General features: G+C 34.6%; 1 protein-coding gene across 3 annotated transcripts in view; it reads right to left on the reverse strand.

The window, feature by feature from the left end:
• The window catches only part of LOC123529007 (versican core protein-like), a 43826-nt gene that overhangs the window by 4301 nt on the left and 17708 nt on the right, over positions 1-21817 (reverse strand). Inside the window, exons 4-6 of one of the 3 annotated variants that reach the window (XM_053521421.1) lie at positions 16203-16291; positions 11305-11380; positions 3774-3816 (exon numbers count right to left, since the gene is read on the reverse strand). In XM_053521421.1, the coding sequence (XP_053377396.1) occupies positions 3774-3816; positions 11305-11380; positions 16203-16291 (208 nt within the window). Of the gene's footprint in view, positions 1-3773; positions 3817-11304; positions 11381-16202; positions 16292-21817 lie in introns of those variants that run through there. The other 2 variants (XM_053521420.1, XR_006682067.2) reach the window with 2 other exon arrangements.

Below are 21817 nucleotides of genomic sequence, written 5' to 3' on the forward strand. Positions count from 1 at the left end.
AAAACCTGATTCAGGCTAAATACCTTTTATTGTTGATTTATTTTTTGTGTTGTATTGTATGTCCATATCATTCTGTGATATGTAGTTTGTACAGCACTTTTGAACGTTTATTTTATAGATGAAAAGAGCGCTATAAAAATCTGGTAAATAATAATAATAATAATCAGTCCAAAAATTATATACATGTGAATGAAAGGGATAACTTATAAACGAGCACAGCTTTAAGCTTATATTAGATGTTGTAGAACATTTTCCCTTAGGAGTCAACGCATCTCTCCTGAATCCGAAGGCGTTAATGTGTTGCTTATGTGTGTTGACCTGTGAATGTCGGAAATATGCATGTATAGTTTGGTGTATAGTACATTAGTTGTTGATACGGTCTGCGTAATTATATGTTCTTGAATCTAGTGTTCTTTTCATGTTTGCTTTACCCGTTCATGTGCGCCTTTATATATATCTTCGGTGGTATTTTGCATCTTTAACTGTGGAATTTGTCTGTCCGCGAACTGAGTTATAGAGCAAATTATGTGTCTCGGGCAACGAACTCAAAAATAAAATGTAATAAATACTTTACGGTCAGGGTGTTTCAGGAGGTATTTTGGTTTGCCCGATACAGAACTACTGGCCCAGCCTCTCCACTACATGTACATATGATATTATGGACCTGGCACTTACTTGTGTAAAACTATGTTGTTACATGTATACCGCAACTCCACATTCTAGCTAGCCTATCATAGTTTGTGGAAATATAGGAGGGAGGATATACTGCAAGGTACTCGGTCATATAATCAGAACATAGCTGCGTCTGGTAGGTAACTTAATCAAATTAAGGGCCCAGGACATATTTCATAATTTAATGACCATGCTCAGTTATATTCACACAATTTTTGACCGAGTACCTTGCAGTATATCCTCCCTCCTATATTGCCACAAACTATATAGGTCTAGCTTGCGAAGTTACTGTGTAATTCAACACAAGTAAGTGCCAGGTCCACAATATCTTATGTGTTTGAGCGGCAGGGGCTAATAGTTCTGTATCGGGCAAACCAAAATTACCTCCTGAACTGAAATCCGAGACCCTAAAGTATTTATAACATTTTATTTTCGAGTCCGTTGCCCGAGACACAGATATTTGGCTCTATAACTCAGTTCACGTACATGATTCAAAGACAGACAATTTCCACAGTTAACGATGCAAAATACCGCCGAAGATATATATAGCGGTGCACATGAACGAGTAAAACAAACACGAAAAGAACACTAGGTTCAATAACATATAATTACGCAGACCGTATCGGCAGCTAATATATTACACACCAAACTATACATGCATATTTGCGACATTCACAGGTCAACACACACAGCAACACGCCTTCGGATTTAGGAGAGATGCGTTGACTCCTTTGTGGAAATGTTCTACAGCGTCATATGTAAGCTTAAAGCTGTGCTCGTTTCTAATATCTTATCCCTTTAATTTACATGTATATAATTTTTGAAATAATGTGACATATACTTGGCAAGTATTTCCAGTTCGTTTCTTTATCCAGGTACCATTTAAGCTCAAGATCTGTGGAGTTCTAAAAAGTCTAATGCACCACATATGTAGCCCATGCACAACATATGTATCCCATTTGGTTTTTCCCCAAAAACATTTTTCTAGCAAAGTGATCACCATAATCTTCTTTTTCTGGATGGGGTTTTGCATACGGAAGGTTTCGAGGGCAAAATTTAAGCAAGCGCAGGGCAATTACAACATATTTCTATCTGTTGATAAAAATGTTGCTAATTTTCAGTCATACCGCTTCACGGAGGATAAGTTTTTCTCTGCCATTTCTACAAATACAGGTAAGGTACACGCTTTTACGTGCTAGGTAATGTATACTCGGTTGCACTGCATCGCGATTTTTTGGCAAAACAATGTCATTTCCGCAAAATTCAATCACAAATAAAAACCTCACCTGTTTTTCTGCGAAATTTTTACCACATATATACTACCGGAAGCACAACATATGAATTTAAGCGGTGCCCATTTGGGAATACATATGTTGGATCCCCTCCCCTCCCGTGAAATAACCTACATACATGTAGAGCAAAATCTATCTCGGGTTATTCTGCAATATACCACTCGCGTGCAATGACGTCATCCGATCTAGGTGCGTAGCGCGGTCGTAAAAAGTAGTTTTTTTTTCTAACACTGTTGATACTAATACGTCGTGTTAGAATCGAAATAATAAGTTCCCAAGTGTGATTTATCATAGAATAACCCGAATTTTTCGTTCTTATGCGAAACAATATATCACTCAGGCCTACGGCCTTCGTGATATATTCTTACGCATAAGAGCTCAAAACTCGGGTTATTCTACGATAAACCACGTTTGGGAACTTATTATTTCTTAAATAATGATGCTTTCTGTTTGTGTTTCAAGTGTGAAAACTCCGAACAATAAACACTATTGCATATGCAAATATTCTTCATGTTAGCAGTGTTTTACAACGGAAAACGTGTTTATTGGTAGTTTGAATAAGAAATATTTAAAAAAAAAGTTTTATCATATAGAAATTATATTTAAAGCGACTTTCAAAATTAACATGATCAGTAATTTAATCAAAGTTGTCTTATTGGCGTATGTAATACATTCTGCATTCAAACCATTTCTCAATAAAGTCGCCAATTTTACAATTATAAGGACCTCTTTTGAAAGGAAATTTCTTTTTCTCACGTTCCATGATTCGTTTCACGCCTGTAGTGAATAACTGATGAATGAGAATGTAAAATATTAAGATTTGAAAAGAGATATATCGGGAAAGACAGCCAAACTAAGCTATGCTGTTGTTTGGGGGTAGGGGTAGCGTAACGTAATTTTACGCGAAAATGAATTCGGTGACCTCACACTTTTTCCCCTTCAATCGACAGAAAATAAAGATTTTATAATCATGTTAGTTTTTTGTCAAAGTCTATCGTTTGGGTTTTACATGAGACAAGATTACGCAAACTTTTTATTCAAAACTAAACGTCATATTTGTCGCTCTGATGTCACTTTAACGTAAATATAGGCTCCAACGTTAAAATGATCTCCAAAAATTATACACCATTTCAAAGGCATTTTTAAATGAAAATATGATGAGAAACAAGCAAATCGATACTTGTTGACTGAACAGAAGGATTGAAGAAAAAAGTCTGACGGACGTGAAATTATGGTTCATCAAAAATGGACGTCAATGGTCGTGTTTGAAGGTTTGTAGAGAAAAAAGTTACAGAAATATCAAAAAAGTAAAATACGCATTCTATGAGAAATATGCTGAATTTTTATTAAAAACAAAATTTCGAAACGGAACCTAACAACTTCAAAGTAGGCGCATTCCACCTTAATTACTACTGATTTTAAAAGTGATTTTATTTCTTAAATCGGCGAAACATTAAATTGTATTTTCTTGTAGTTTTTGAAATCGAAAGTACATCGTCTATGTTAGACTGCTTTGACGAAACGAAACATTTTTTTGATGAAATGATTTAAATAAGGGGTAATATCACCGTAAACTTCAATGCCAGATAGTGCCAATTGCTGCTAAACTGTCTTCGTGTCATCACAATTTGTAAAACACATTGTTGACACTGGAGATTTTGGCGGTATAAAGAAAAGTGTAATCGCATCCGGATATAATATTTTGGGTTAATATCGAGCTGGGTTATGAAATTTTAACATTCAAGTCACAGACATGATAGATATTATTGTAACAGAAATGATTCTAGAATTTATTTTTATAATACATACATAGAATCTATATCAGACTTATATTCTAGTCCTGAGGCTTGACCTGAAAGTAAAAATATGAAGTGACAGTCATTCATACTTTGGATATTATAATACTAAAAAGAATCTAGGTTATATTTAGAAAGTGAAACATAAAATTTTCAGTTAGAAATCGCACCAAAGGTTGTCTAAAGGGTCTACATTTTCAAAAATTTCTTGTGGTGATATCCCAAACCCTACTTGCTGGTGGGGGTATCCTCCCACACCCTCCCCCATATTGCCACTTTACAGTTTGATACATTTGCCCTTTTACCACCTGCCACAATGCCCATTTCAAAATCTGACTGCAGTTCAAAGCGGGAAGCAACACCCATCCCCACACCCACCCTGCTACCGACCCCGTAAAAATGGCTCAAACATTTTTTAGCCCAGTCTGGGCCTGTCTGTCTACATGAATCAAAATGGATAATTGAAAGTGCATGGACTTGGGGACTACAGACATGGTTTTTAAGGGGTTAACAGGTCTGAAATAGAACTACATTTATTAATATCGGTTATCTTTTCCGAAATTGGTAGCTGGTCCGAGTAACTTTCCTAAATTTCGAATGCGCAATTTTCCTCCCAGTGTAAACATTCATGACGCTATATATTGACACTCAGAAACATTTACATATCTTTAAACGCGAAAGTAAGTACCCATTAAATTCACATCACTTATTATATGATTGAACAATACCTCACGTGTGACATGGTTATCGCCAGGCCAGTTATCTGTAAAATATCTGAACAGTTCTTTCGTCCATCCGTTACAAATTGTATGTGACAATCCGCACTATAACTTATGATTTTTCAATATATAAATTGTCATATTCAAATTTTATCATGTGCGAATATATACCAGCCGATAATTGCTTGTTTTGGTAAAGCCGGAGGCAAATGTTTACTGGAAAAATATATATAGTCATGGGCAGTATCTTAGTGTCAGCTGTAAAATTGTAGTTTGTACTTTCAACACTTTTATTTTTGCGAACCACTCTTCAATTTTAGAGAAATATATTGGGTTTAAATACTTGTATAATGTCAATCAAAGTTTTACTAGGCATCGATTGAATGTCAGTTTCATCTATTGTAACAAAATCTCTGTTCAGTTGGAAAAAAACTAAAATCAAACTGAAACTGGGAGACTATACTACCAGTACATCAATCATTAGCCGACTCTCAGGCACTTCAGGCCTTTGATTATTGTTTAACAGCATTTATTTTAGATTTTCATTTCTAAATATGTTTGTTGTTATTTGTAAACAGGTAAACAGTCTACATTGCTGTTATTTTAAGGCACAGGGTCAAATGCCAAAACAACATTCACTTAAGATTTTCATCTCTAAATGTGATAGTTATTATTGGTAAATTACTGTTATCTTTAGGCACTGAGTCAAATGCCAAACAAGCTCTGCCATTGAGTAAATAACAAGACCTATCACTACTGGTGATGAATTCCCCTAGAGAGCAGCTTATTGCCAGAGGAACAAGGGTATTGAAAATACAATACATTGCACTGTGTATTGTAAATGAAGAAAATATACAAAGATGCATAAAAATTAAGCACATAACTGTATAAGATCTTCAAATCTCATTGCTGTACCTTTAAAGGAAGATAGTAGGTCAAAATCAAGGCCACTTAAAGTTAGTAGGTCAGAATCAAAGTCACTGAAAATCAATTTTGAGATGTGTCTTTAAAATTGTACAAGTAGTCCAAATTGTATGGCAATATTTTAAGAACGAAGAAAATAGGACAGTTGGTCAATGTCATGGTCAAGGGCTCATGTAATCACTAAGTGTCATCAGTTAATTATACTTAAGAGCATATGAAAAATGTGAGGAAATTATTGAGGTTTTTCCAAAGTAACTCTAATAAAATTATCACTATCGTATAAGGTGATGAATATACCCGCCACCCCTAAGTCCCATAACTCTGCAAATGGCTTTTTGAATCCAACATGCACCATGTACAACTGCTGTTGTTACTGATCACTTGTATGAAGTTTTCAGTAAATTGTGGCCAGGAGATAATGAGAGTTTGTGAGCATGAATTTGTGTCAGGACAGACGGGCGGACAGGCAGACAATCTGAAACTAGTATCCCTCCCTTGCAACTTCGTTGTGCCGGGGCATGGGGGTGGTAAAACAACAAGGATTGATAAAAGTCTGGCACATATGGACCGAGAAATAGCGCGGACAAATGTTTTCCATATACATATAAAGAAAATATTAATAAATGGCCATAACTAAGTGAACAAGAGCTGTCACTAAGATAGCACGCTCGACTTTTCTCAGTACTCATAGGTACATATTTATCTTTAAAAATCAACATGCATACTGAATATTATGATATGTAAACGTTCAGACATTAAAAATTTGGATTTTTACAGCCTCATTGCTTGAGTTTATATAATAATTCATGTTCCTAGTTCATGTTATGTTATTTTTTTTTGCACTTTTTCTGTATAAAGTATGTTGTTGGTAGCTTCTAGCTAGGTTTGGTTTGGTAGTCATGGTTCTTAATTTGCTTGCAGCATGTGTGCAGCAACAAGGACGCGGGATGATTGCAGCATTTTGTTCGCAAGATGCTTACTGCTCCTAATCACGGGAAGTTCATGGCAAATCTAATTTGCATGTGAAACGTGAACACTAAACGAACATCCCGCGATCAAGGTATCAATTTTATCAAAAGTGTTTGCGTCATGTTCCCTGTTCCACTAATATGAGTGGCATAATCTCAGAAAGTGTTCGTGGTAATCTATAATACTTCCGTTTTAGGGAAATTATATCATTTTCGTAAAAAAAACGAGTTTTATTTTATTTTTCATTTAGGAGTGTCTAATCCTTTCTTGTCTCTTCCTTTTCTTGTAACCTTTAGCGTGAGATACTTAGCACTTTTAACAATTCCAGCCACAGGAACAGGTCACATAATCAAGTATTTTGCAGTATAAGCCTATATATGTATAAAAAGATATAAGGTGTCCAACGTGGGCAGCAAGCATAAAAACATGGCTGCAAAAAACGACCAAATCACTGAAATCTTTTCCACTTAAGACATCTTTTAAGCTTTACCACTTTTTACTTCACGAAATCTCTCTAATAGCAATAAAATTCTGAAAAGGTTCACAAAAAGCTGTGACTTTCAATTCATGTCCTTTCCAACGTCCATTCATACATACTGGCAGTATATATAAAATGAATTTCCGGTCGATTCCTACGAAATAAGCAAAGGACGGCTTAAAATTCCACATAATTTCAATATATAAATTATTTTCCTGTCAATCAGCAAAACATAAAAATGATTTGATTATTTGTCTAGCACCTGTGATCCCAGCAATGTCAGTTACTACAGGAAGATCTAATACGGGGAGTAGAAACTCCGTATAAATCAATACATTTATCTGTACTATGCTGTCGTCCATACCTGTAAATATCGAACAGTCGTTAGCGATCGATATTTTGTTTTCGCCACTATCGATTAGCGCGTAATTAGCATATTACCTCATGTTAATCATCGAGTTATAACACTTATTGTTCAAAGGGTTTACCAGTCACATGTTAAGTGGCGATAATTAGATGATCAGAGATTGATCTAAAGGGATTCTGAAGCAAAAACAGCATGCGATTGCATGTAGTGATATGCTTAATTATTATGAATTAACTCGAGCTCACTTCCCTGAAGAAATATTTTACCACGTAACTTCAAACCTTTATCAAAGGGCCGATTTTTGGTGGATTTGAATAAAAAAAAAATGGAAAATAGCAGAAAGCTGACACTTTTCTTAATCTTGTAGAGCCATAATTATAAACAATTATTGTTTATAATGTCAGATTTCTACATACAGAAACAAACATTCTTCTTGAACGTAGGGAATGTTTCAAACGAAATTGTTGTTTAAACTCCAAAAATTAGTTTAATAAATTTAATCTTAAAACTGATGTGTGAAAAAAACAATGTATTTAAATTAAAATAACAATATTTTTTTTTAAAAAGGCCGACAACGAAGTTACATTTAGTATTCCGAACTTTTAGATAAAACTGCAGAAAATCATCTAGGTTTAACACGCATTTAAATGGTGAAGAACAGAGCAATATCATAAACAAATATTTTCGGGCAACAGTTTACAGTTTTGACTTGCTATTTTTATTAAAATATGTCCTAATTTTTTTATTCTAAATACTCTAAATCAACAAGGCAAATATCATGTAAAAAACGACATCTTTCTCTCTGGGTAAAACAAGTCTAGATTTAGCCATTTTCACAGGGCGAAAAGTAACATTAATGTAGATATTTTCCATTTAAAAACAGATGCAGGCAATAATTTCATGGCAGAACTTTTGTTTTCAACAAAAAAATCAACAAATGCTTTCCCAGATTTTCACTGAACGGACGAGTTAAACTGTAAGGCGCAAGTGTTTGAGTAATAGCAGAATAACCTGAGGCATACGCTTCGATTGCACGACAGCATCAGATAAGATAAATGCCGGTTTCCAGTCCCCGTATCAGTTGTTCCAGGTTACTATTACTGCAGGATCGGCAATATGATTTGAATTTTTCTTCGCATTGCCTCACCAAGTGACATGTTTTGGACCATTACCGATTAAAAATACACTTTACCATTCTGATAAACCATAAACATGCTAAAAAAACAACAACAGAAAAAACAAAACAAATAAACAAACAAAAACAAGTTTTCAGGCTTTTTTCAAACAAGCAAGGGAAATAACATTTATCAAACAGTACGAACTTTCGTACTCGACGATTATGTACCAGGATCGCAAAACACGGATTTCTCACGTCCACCGCTTCTTTTCTCAGCACTCCAAGTCGCCGGTCTGCATTATTTTACAAGAACTATTGAAAATCAATGGTTCTCAAGTACTTTCAAGACGGAACCCATTTTTAAGGTCTGATCTTTTCAAACTACTCTTTCATTTTCAAGGGATTTCCAAGCCTGTGCGAGGGGTTTCCGTAGCCGAATGGTAAAATATTAAACCACTTGCCCCTCACCGATGTGGGTTCAAGTCTCTGGACTTAAAATTCTTATGTAAGGAAGCCATCCAGCTGGCTTACGGGTTGTCGGCGGTGCACCCTACTTGCCCGCCGTGATGAAACAATGCACAGAGCGGCACCTGGGGTCTTCCTCCACCATGAAAGTTGGAACTCATGATAAAATCACCCTTAACTTTGTTGGTGCGACGTTAAACCGAACATAAACAATTGAGCAAATTCGATTAAAATGTACTTATTGGATTTCTTTCAGCAACCCGTCTACAATATTTTCCGTTACAGCTTTTTGTTTAGCCTACTTTACGAAGTATGACGCTTTAGGTGTTTGGGGTGCACTCTGCTTCCGAAAAATCTACCTTTGCCTTTTTTCTTTTGATGAATAGACATAAATTAACATATTATTTAACAGGGTCACAAAGGACCATTTCAGTAAAATTACTCTAAAATTGGGTTTTAAACTGTTCACTTTATACATACACGTTAAAGCGATCATGTACGTTGGTGTCCATGAGTTATTGGGCAAGTAGTTTCACACAAGGAGATTTTTAAAGCATGCAGCATTTACACATAGAGAAAAGTGACCATGCATATCCTCTAGCGGCCACGTTTTGTGACAAATTGATCGGAATAATATGTATAATTTTGGTACAGAGTCGCAGAAGGACTATTTGTTGGAAAGTTTTTAAGACAAGCTGAAAGTTTTTCTACTAGTATCGTCAAGTCTTTACGTTTCATAAAGACAGATATTATGACAGAGAACATACAAGACAGAAAATGTAGCTTCTCAGTGTTATATTCTATAATTTGATCTAGTGACCTAGTTTTGATCACAGATGACTTGACTTAGATTCTGACTAGATTCCACAAGGATCAGTTAGAAAATCAGGTAGAAAATGTTGCCTTTATAGAGTTTAAACAAGGCTTATCAATGTTCTGATCTTCTAACATAGTTCTTGATCTTTACTAGATAACATAGATTCAAATTTTACATCGATTTCATAGAGATAAACATTCTAAAATATTTTATGAAGATCAGATAAAAATATGGCACATATAGTTTTAATCTGGCTTTCCAATGATTTGACCTACTGGCCTGGATTTTCACCTTTAAATAATTGTGACAAGGAAATATTTGTGTGGATTTGTCGGAAATCGGACCAGCACTTTCTTTAAATTTACCACTCTATATATTTAGGGAAAAGTGTCGATGCATTCTGCTTTCTTGCGGCTTTTGTTTCCTGACGAATGACGTTATTTTAAAATTCCTTGAAGAACATTGCCTACTGTTTTATCCGATTAGTCTGTAGCAGAGATTGCCACATACATTAGATAGTTTCGCAGTATCATATTTTTTGATATCTTCTAAAGTGACAAACATCTGATGGATGAGAATGATATTTTAAATTTTCAACCATGACTTCTTACACTTTACATTCATCAGGAGATCAAACAAAAGCTGTCACTTTTAGCTGTCACTATTAGTGACAAATGTCGCCGAGCATTTATGCCAAATAATTTTAAAATCCTTTCATCGAGTTATGGACGGGACAAGAAGCAGACTATGTCACCTTTAACCTCTAAGAGTGACCTCGACCTTAGGGGTCTGGATCTTGCTCATATAATGGGGAAAATTATGCAAAGTAATGCCCCTTTATAAATAAAAGTTATGAACCGTCAAGAAAAAGACCCTGTATTTGACTTCTAAGTGTGACCTTGACCTTGGGACAAGTGGTTAGGGTCTTGCACATCGTCTCATTATAGTGAACTTTCATGCTTAGTTATTTTAAAATTCCTTTATGGAACCGGACATGAAACAGACCATGTTAACCCTTAACCTTTAAGTGTGACATTGACCTTAGAGCTTGTGCTTGACACGTATCTAATTATGATGAACATTTAAGCTAAGTTATTTTAAAATCCCTTTGAAGTGGCAGAGTTATTGACCAGGAATGAAACCAACCCTTTTCTAACTTTTGACGTCAAAGTGTGACCTTGATGTTGGAGCTAAGGGCCTAGGTCGTGTGCACGACACTTAAAGCGAACATTTATAAAAAGTAGCCCAGAAGAGAATTTACACGTACGCACGGACTTTCTGACGGACGGACAGTGCGATTTTAATATGCCCACCTTCGGGGACAATAAAATGAATGGGATACTCACTAACTCAATGCATGTCCTTATTTAACAGTTAAGTATCCCTTTGTTTTACACTTACTTTTTTGGTACATTTCCATAATAATTTTTTCCTGTAGTTAAGTAAGGTAATGCGGCGGTCCACTGCATTACTATGCAGGATATGCAGTATATTCGGGAACATGGTTTCTTATTCACTGACCATCTACCTTATATGGTAACCACTATAGCTTTACCTATTTTGCTCGTGTTTTGAGATTACCATTATGCATAAGCCAAAGAGAGATTAGTTCCGCCCCGCCAGGTAAAAAAAAAGAAACAACTCACACTACATACTAATTTAAACAAAGCAATTAAATTGTTTCCTACCTGAATAATATAAAAACATGTTTTCGTTTACACTATTAACCTCCATCAGGTATCCACCTCTGGCATTGCAGTCAAACTGTGCAAAAATAAAAAATGTTCCATATCAAGTTATAGATCCGATAACATGTGAAAATCAGATAAGTAAACTTAGCATTTATTTGACAGTTCCCAGAAAAAAAAACTGTTATGTATATGTTACTCGCCCTTTACTTTGTTAATAACATCAAGTTAATTAGTTGTTCCAGACTGTATCATAAAATACTGACCTAGCTAAGAGACATGTCCATTTTTTGTTTAGTTTCTATGGTATTCAAGAATGTTCTACCGCAGTACTGATAAACAGGGTATTACAATTATTTTCAAAGTCTTGATTGTTTTTCGTGTTTTTTTGTTGTTGTTTTTTTTTAGTAGAAAAATTCTTTTATTATTGGTTGTACTTGAATGTTCTGGAACCTTCCATGATACTTTAAATAACAAGCATTCCGATGATATGGTAGAACCTCAAGTAATATTTTACTTAAGAATTTTTGTATTTCTAAATGAAAAATATCAACAGTTTGGATATTTAACATTTGTTAATAGTTGCTGGTTTATTCTTCTGTTACGAGCAATTGCTATCCTTTGGCGTAACAAAAACTAGGGGTCTTGTCAGGAATCAGATATTAATTGCTATACTTTTGAATTCATATTTTGGAACTTTTCAGCTGAATTATATCAATTAATCTGTATAACAATCGTCTTCATCATGTTTTGGTACAGTATTCATACCAGCAGCTATCAAAATGTTGTTTGATATTGAATAGTTTGTTGCTGAGCCAACCCAGGAAATGTTACAATTAACTATGAAATCTTCTTGGATTTACTTCTACTTGCTAGGCATAATAACTTGTCTGAAGTAAAGTCACCAAAACTTGAGCAAAACATTAAGATTATTGTTAAATATTTCATGGATGGAGACACTTTTTATTCATCCGCTGAGTCATTTACTGTAGGAACTCAGTCTGATCTAAACTAAGAAAATGCAGTTGAAATTGGAATATTAAAGGAAAAGAAGGAGAGGAGAGGAAGGGGATATAGAGTTAAACAAGAGCTGGCACTATAAGTGACAAATGATCCCTCTGTAAAACAAAGTTCAAACTTGGATAATGTCAAAGATATAATCTTCAAAGGCCAAAGGGTTGTCCCTGAGCAAAGCCAAAGATTTCGAAATTGTAGAAAGGATTCTGACTGGACCCATGTTGAATTTTTACAAGTTAGAGAGCAGCTATTTGATAGATGGTGCCCATCAAAGAAGGCAGGAACTCACTACGATAAGCTGTGGCAGCAAATGTGTTAACTGAAAAAAAAATTGCTTTGGCACCTATGTAAAAGCTTTCTTGGATAAAATCAGGTTGAAAATTAAGAAGACCCAGTATTTTCAACAAGCAATCCTAATTTTTACAAAATGATTTTAGGTTCTCATCTGGTAATAATTCTAATACACAAAATTATCAAATCCAAACTTACTAACAATAAACCTGCCGAAAGGTCTTTATCTTCTTGCAGCTTTTGCTGGAACCCTATACACATTTTGAATGCTTCCCTCTAAAGAGGAAGCAGGGCTCTAAAGAGAAAGCTGGGAAGAAATGAGGCAACACCTACAGGACTTACCTCTCTGAAATCTAAAGCCCAGTACTGTACACTTATTAATACTGTTGATGAGGACAAAGACACCAATTCTGCTTCTATCGTGGTAGATTATGAGCCATTTATATCTGATACACTTATCTACTCCTATCAAAATCCTAAGGGATACTTTAGCTTTTTAATCTCTTATTCATCCATATATCCTGCTTTTCCTGAGAAGACTTCTTCTGGTACAAATGTTGTGATTCAAGGGTTTCAGTGTGGTATTGTTTCTGTACCCCTACATAATATTTTTTCAACCTTAAATTTGGTAACTGGCGTTGTGACTATGATTTTTGTTTTTGAGGCCCCGCTGGGTATCCCCGTTTCTTTTCTTTTCTTGTTGTTTTGTTATTTTGTATAACATACATATGACATACGATTGCAAACACAATGTTTATGATATACAGAGTCAAACATAAACTTAACATGTTTCATATTAAAGTCACATCAGTTTCAATACGAATACTGTGCATTATTAAGATTTTGGGAATGCAAGGAATAAATAAACGGGAAGGAAAAAGAAAAGAAACAACAGTTATGTCACTTGAGAAATTTCATTTTTATCAATAAAAAAAAAACAATAATAAAATGAGAAATAGGGGATGATCATTTCCTGGATTCAGTTGTAAGTAATCAATATGTGTATGAGAGTTATAGGGATTGAAAAATTTAGTTTACTGAGCTAGTTATTATATTATTACATTCATGGAACTTTGACCATTTTCCTTTATGTCTATCTCACTTGTTTTGCATCAGTGCGGATTCTCTTTCAATTTCTATCCTAGTTTTCAAGTATTGTACAAAGCAGTCGAAAATTGGAATGTTTTTGTACATTTTTCTTATTGTTATGCGTTACACCGAAACACATCTTTGGTATTCAGTTTCACGTCAATTCCGTTAGTAACCTAGTCAATAGATTTTGCATATTGTTCCTTAAGGCGTGTACTTTGGGCCATTCCTATATTATGTGTTCAATTGTTTCTGTATTCATGCAGCAGAAGTCACACAGGTTACTGGGTGCCAGCTTACAGATAAAGAGGTATTTATTTTCAGGCAACTGTTGAGACGCATAAGAAATTCGTATTGCAAAATGTGTAGATTAGTATCTGTGACTTTTGGTGTTAGACATGATTTACCATTTAAAGGTGTTCATTTACTGTTAGGAAATCATATAAGATAATGTTAAATCCACTTGCAACTGACATAACTTGACTGGATCTAAACCCTGATTCAGTTGAACAGGAAATTCCGGACTTTTGATCTCTTTGTGTAATCTCTTTTCTGCAATTAACCATTATCTTTTGACATTTATGTGTGCTTTAACAAGATTTCCTGAAGCTATATCTTTAAGAAATACTAAGGGTAAATCCTTTGTCATGACCGTAACCAAGATTTTCACATTTCTTTGTCTCCAAAAATCTGTACAGTCTGACCAACATAGCTTAAGTATACAACAATACAAATCTTTAGCCTATCATCCAAATGGTCGAGGTACTTAGACAGATGTCATCACACATTGAAAAGTTTTATTAGAACATATCGTGTTGATAAGAAAAGGACTAGAAGGTAGGCATTTACTTAGTGTTATTTGCGGTCAGAGATGCTGCACAAGAAAAATTTGGTTTGGTTATTGACCTTGAAAAGGAAAAAATAAGTTTCAAAGTAATATGTATTTAAATAATAGCTGTATGTACTTGCATATACAACTTTAACTAGGAGTTTCTCAGTCTAAAGGGGGGCATGAATTTGTTTTGTACAAAAATGCATGTCAGAGTTAGGAGACCTGATGTTATCTCCTACTTTTATAACCCCGACGACAGATAAGAAGTTTCAATTTAATATCTGCGTTAGTTTTGCAGGTAGTAACTTGCATGAAAATCTTAAACACGATTTCAAAGTCAAAATTGGTGCATAATTTATCAAGTTTACATGCAGGGTTACGGGACTTGACCCAGTGAGGTTGGCTATTGACCAAGAAAATTAAAAAAGAACAATTTTCAAAGCTATATGCCTTTATATAATACCTTTAAATTCACTTGCATGCAAAACTTTAATCAAAGTATGACTCAGACGCCGACGCCAGGGTGAGTAGAATTCAGATGCACAAATTCATGTGCAACACCAACCTTAAGACATTTAACTTGTTTATTTTTTCACTAATGAAGTCTGGAGAAAGATCATTTGAAAGTCAAGGAACGTGAGTAAAATTCCAAACAGATCACAAGGTGCACAATTTCACATGCTACATAACAATTTTATCCTCTTTGTTGTTAAAGACTTGAAAGCGACAAAAGCTTGTAAGCTCATTATGCATATCTTTGATTGAATAAAGTACAGAAACTCTGATGAGCAAAACAATAATCTTATGCCTACAACTCCACAAACTGAATGAATCAAACTGTTATGTTTGATTACTATAGGTCAGATATGTTTTAAAATATGTGTGACATTAAATTTTATGCCCTTTTATGCATAGTTTTTAATAGGTAAAGGTCCAGAACTCAGGTCTGGTGAAGTCTCCAACAAAATCCCAGGTGTATTACTTCACATACTGTTCAACATTCAAATAATAATTTTTCATAATGCTAGGCAAAACTCTTGAGATATATTTGACACAATTTTAGGTCCTTATGCAAAATTATAAAGAAGTCAATAGCCATAACTCTGGTTAGGGTGTATGAAATTCAATGTAAAATATCAGGACTACAACTTCACATGTTGAATGACAATTATGTAAAGTACAACGATTCTGCTTCTAATACGTTTTGAAATATGCATATTTTGTAAAAAATATATAATCTCCAACAAAGCCCATATGTATTACTCCACATACTGTTAAATATTCCATTAATGTTTTATAATGCTAGGTAAAACACTTCTTGAGATACATTTAACACAATCTTTTAGGCCCTTATGCAAAATTTTGACGAAGTCGATAACCATTACTCTGGTCAGGTTGTGTGAAATTACAAATAAAATAACAGCTGAATGACAATAATGTGAAGTACAACGATTCTGCTTAAGATACGTTTTGAGATATGCATAGCAAGAATTCAGACTGAAAGAAAGAACGGATGGAGGGAAAAAGCAATTCTAAGTGTCCCACGCATCCCACCCCTAAATTTTGATGGTCACAACAACGCTGGGCTAATAATTATTCATCACGTAATTTAACGTTAATAAGAAATCGCTGAAACTATCACAATGTATATAATGAATTATGAACTCACATCAGCTTCTGTCCAGGTCATCTGTGTTGAACTAAAGAAATAACAACTAACACTGTTCAAGATCCATCCAGCTGGACATGTTTCTTCAACTGTTGAACAAATCTTTTAGTTACTAAATTTACGTAAATGTTGGTTCAATATTTAGAGTATGTTATTGCATTATTTGCACCAACCCAATGTATAGTGCTTGATGAATTTTGCTTGCTAAAATCTTCAAAATTTTATATATTGTAAAGGTCTTTAAATTTCTAATTCAATAACAACAATACTTATTATACAGATAATAAGGTATTGGACAACTTAAGGTATTGGACACGTAATAGAGTACCTCCTTTTAGAAGAATATTCAATTCAATACCATAAACTTACCTTGACTGCAATTTTCAGGCAGGTGGGGGGGGGGGGGGGGGGGCGTAGGTTTAAGCCCCACTGGGACAAAAATATTTTGTCCTAGTTATGAAGTCTTACCTATATATACAGACTAGTATGGTAAACAACTGGTCAAAGTTTCAAAGCCATATAACAGACAGATTAGGCATAATATTGACTGGTGTGAAAAGTTTAACTGATTTCCTAGTTGACATAGGTATGCACTCGTGCCTATAGATAGAAATAACGATGATAAACAAGAGGTCAAAGTTTCAAAGCCTCATGTCAAATAGATTTAGAAAAAACGTGGACTTGTACGAAAATTTTACAAATTTTCATGTCAAAAAGAGCCATAAATCAGCCAAAATAGTTGACAAAGTTATGTACTCTTGTCTTATATAAAATAAACAAGTCTTAAAAAATGTCAAAGCCACATGTCAAACAATTTACACAATATATGAACGAGTATAAAAACTTTAACCAAGATTTTTTTCCAGTTTCAAAAGGGGCCATATTTCAGCTAAAATCATTGTATGACACCGACGCCGACGTCATGGTGAGTAGGTTAGAACGAGTTATTCACCCAATAGTAATGTGATCTTTTTACATTGTTGTTCCCCTATACTTTGGGAAAGCTTTACTGAATTTCAAAATCTTATTTTTCTATTATGGCGTCCATATACATTTTTATGTACTTATTAATAATTATAAATGAAAAACTCTTTTGAATTATATATGATTTCACTGTTTCCATGACAACCGTTCATGTTTTGGAAAGGACAACCATATAGATGATAATTAGTCATATCTTTGTCAGTTTTGGTGATAAAACAATAAAAATGGTATCAAAATGGAGCTAAGACAAAAAAAGCAGCATTTTATACTAATTAACTAAAACTAACTGAACAAAAACTAAACAAACATTTTTAATATGATCCTTTGGAAGCATAAAAACACAACCAAGCAAAATAACAGCTGACTTGATTTGATTGTGTCTGTTTGTTAAATGTATTGAAAATGTGAAACTGCCCTCACATCCCTAGCACTGGCTTAAAAGGTGTTCTGATATCGGAAAATTGCATGGATTAGTTAAAATCGTGATCTAAAATCAGACGAAATGTCTGAAAAATATGAACTGCACACATCTTGAGGCAGTAGTGTTACAAGAATCACATTCTGCGTGTCTAGATTAAGATGTAACTTACGATATTTTCACTTTAATGTTACCTAATATAGCATGTTTGCTCTTTTGGTGGTTAGCTGTTATGAATAATATGTGGTTTTATAACATAATATTTAGAAAATAGAAAGCAACTGAAAACAAGAAGATCATAGGCGCTCAAAAAATCACTTATTTTTTATGAATGACGTTTGATTACACTTTGATTCTGGAGCAAACTGTGTCATGTTCTTGAGTTTCTTGTTACAGTTTGAACTTTTGGCAAAGACAGGTCATACCTTTGTCATAACCTTTGGTACGTAACTTAATTGATAATCAAACTTTATTTGTTATAATTGATAATTGATTGCATAGTCTTTCTTAGTAGTGTTTCTCTTAATTTTCCGGTATATCCAGGGATATTCCACCAAATTATACTATTAAGTCCCTGTCTGTTCAATTCAAAATATTAAAAAAGTATTTTGTACATTCTGTCATTCTTGTAAATGTTTCAAACTGACAATATTAGTGTATTTATTTTATATCTATAAAATTTTATATATTTCTTATATCTTGATTTGGTATCACTAAAACAGTTTTGTCAACCTGGTAAAAGTTTTAAATATAAAGTGTTTACTTAAATACCTGCATTTTTTGTTTGTTAGTTTTGGTTTAGCACCGCTTTGCAATTGAAATTCAGTCATGTAATGTTGAGCAGTTAAACTAACAAGTGTCCCTGGATTCTGTACCGGAACTACTCAGTTCTCTACAGGCACGTGCTAAGTTCTCCGTGTTGTACAGGTGTAAGTCTATTGACTTAAGACATGATATCTTTATTGAATCGTCATGGAGAGCAAAGGCCTCATCCAGATATCTGACTCAAGACCTAATGGTTCGTTCTATCGAGCAAGGGTTGGTTTTGTATATGTTATTATAATGGTACTATTTCTAAATTTTTAAAATTTCAGACCCAGCGTGAGCAATTCCACTAGCATTTCAGTAGGAGGAATCTTAACACTTCTGTTGTTCCATACTTCTTTACATGCAGCAATACCGTCTCCGTCTGGTATGTTTGTGTACAATGACGTGACATCCATTGAGACCAGTAAAGTGTCGCTAGAAATGTAACAATTTTGTGTTCAATGACAAGCATTACCTTCAAATTCAAGGTACAGCGATGGGAACAAAAATGGCACCATCATACGCAAACATATTCATGGGCCGTCTTGAAAGGCAATTACTCTCGACGGTCACATTGAAACCGCATCTATGGTTACGCTTCATAGACGATGTTGATATGCAATGGACTCATGGTCGGGAATCTCTACAAACATTCCTTGACCATGCAAACAACTTTCATCCATCTATAAAGTTCACCAGCGAGGTTTCAAATGTAAGACACGTGTTTCTTGGCACAGTATCAAAGCTTGAAGATAACAAAATTGTTGTTGACCTGTATTCAAAACCTACCGACACCCACCAGTATCTTCTCACCACAAGCTGTCATCCAAAACACTGTTGCCAAAACATTCCGTATTGTCAGGCACTGCGAATCCGCCGAATATGCTCAGACACAGAAACGTATCAAGAAAGAACAGAGGAGCTATCAAAACACCTTCTAAAAAGAGGCTATTCCTTAGATTGCATTCTCGCTGCTACCGAAAAAGCACGTGCATTCTCAAGGGAAGAACTGCTACAATACAAAAACAAAAGTACTGAATCAAACAAACGCACACCTTTTGTGGTCACGTACCATCCAAATCTGCCAAATATACGTGCAACTGTAGACAGACACTGGCCTACAATTGAGTCATCACAGAGGCTCAGTCGAATGTTCCCTAAGAAACCTCTCATTGCATATAGAAGGCCTAAAAGTCTGCGAGACATTCTTGTTCGGGCTAAAGTCAAGTCGGCTACAGACACAACCAGTTCAGGCCAGTCAGGTCCTTGTGGTGCCCCAAGATGCCAAACATGCACTACCATGCCAAGCACCAGCACATTCCTTTCCTCCAATGGAAGTAAATTTGCAGTTAAAGGAGTGGCTAATTGCAAAACAGAAAATGCCATATACCTTATGACATGCAAGAAGTGCAACAAAAAGTATGTCGGGGAAACAAAACAGACGCTAGCAAAGCGAATGAACCTCCACAGATCTGACTGGAAAACATGCAAATTCAATCGGTCGCCGGTAGCTGAACATTTTAACATGGAGGGTCACACCTTTGCGGATATCCTACTATGTTGCATTGAATTTAATGACAGATGGACGGACAAAGAAAGGAAAGAGAAACCTACTGGATCCGTCGTCTCAACACCTTACAACCTATAGGCATCAATAAGGGAGAATAGATTAGCCTGCTAAAGCATTATTTTCCCCACAGAGATTAAATAACACAGATACTAGTATTTCATTATAGCAGATATATAAATCTCTTTCATCACTTCAGGCAATCGGACATAGTTTTTAATTAACCTCGACCATGACATAGATTTTCTTTTTCCACTGCTTTCTCTTTTGAAAACTGCGTTAAACACAAAACCAACAAACAAAATCCCCAGAAAAAATACAGGGAACCAATCAAAAACGCTCTGTTGTTATAAAACCGCTATTTTCATTTATCACTCAACCTGTTATCAATTAACCTGATCTGATCGATATGTTCATTTAGCATTTATATATCGAACTATACAGGCGGTATTTACGCGTCATTGTGTTGTTTTGATTTATGCTACCCTTGAAAAAGGCTTTTTTTAAAAAGCCGAAAGCACTCGGGTTTATAATTAAACTTTTGACACTGTTTGAACATATATTTTCTCATACTCTATAATTTTATCTTTATGTTCTTGTATCCTTCCGGGATCCAGTGTGTTTGAAAGGCATTTCGTTGATGTTTTTTCTTTAATATCTCACTTATATATATATATATATATATATATATATATATATATATATATATATGTGTGTGTGTGTGTGTGTGTGTGTGTGTGTGTGTGTTAATAATAACTTTATTTAAAGAAGGTAACACATAAAGATATATAACAGTGTTAGAACATATTAAACATCTTAAATTTCAATGTGGCCTTCTGTAGTATTAATGTGTGTGTGCGTGTGTGTGTGTGTGTGTGTGTGTGTGTGAACATTGTTTAGTTTGATAAAATTTCAGTTCTGAGGCATACTTCTTTATGGCAATAAATGCTTTTACCTTTGGGCTAAACTGCCTTAATAAATCTTTTCGATTACCCATATTAATCTTTGACTTCTTTTTTGGTGTTCAGTTCTTAATTACACAATATAACACAATATTTTAATACGGAACTTCAAGACTGAATAGAATAAATATGTTGAAAATGGCTGGATTCATTCTGGACAACCGTAGTCAAAATATAAGTGAATTTGACCTCAAACTTTTCATATTACATTGACCTTCAATATACAATAAAGCTTTTATTGTAGAAATCATTTTTAAAGAAAGTGAACTACTTGTGAAGGTAATCATTGGCTTGTATGATTTAGTCTAATACTAATGTTATAAAAAAGAGAATTTTAGCTAAGCGTCAGAGACCACCAATTCAAAAAAGTACAGGGAACTTACTGGGAATGAGGTAAGTGTATACCTGGGAATAAGGTAACGTCTGTGCGTTCTGATTGGTCAGTCATGTAAACAAACCCAGGAAGTGATTATTTTTTCAAAACTGATATTTTTTCACTGCATTTACAGTATTTTATTATACATTTTGACACAATTTGCTACATGTGTATTGAAAAAAGTTTTATCAAACGAATTTCTCCCGCCATGTCAGTGATGTAAACAAGGGGTAATCTCATTCACACGAAAATTACTTAAATAAAGTATCACTATTCATATGCTTTTCGTCCGATATTTTGGTAGAACTAAGATAGTTCTTGAAAAACTTGTAATTAGATATACATGTTTCGATGTATGGAAGGCCGTACACGCCATAATGTTACAATGTAAATTTATGGGAAAACAATTGGTGGTCTCTAACCTAAGGACAACCGCACTAGACGCCATCTTAGATATTTCCGTGGAAAAAAGATCTAGATGACTGTGAAATTATTTTTATC

The sequence above is a fragment of the Mercenaria mercenaria genome, chromosome 13 (genome assembly GCF_021730395.1).
Source record: "Mercenaria mercenaria strain notata chromosome 13, MADL_Memer_1, whole genome shotgun sequence".
NCBI lineage: Eukaryota > Metazoa > Mollusca > Bivalvia > Venerida > Veneridae > Mercenaria > Mercenaria mercenaria.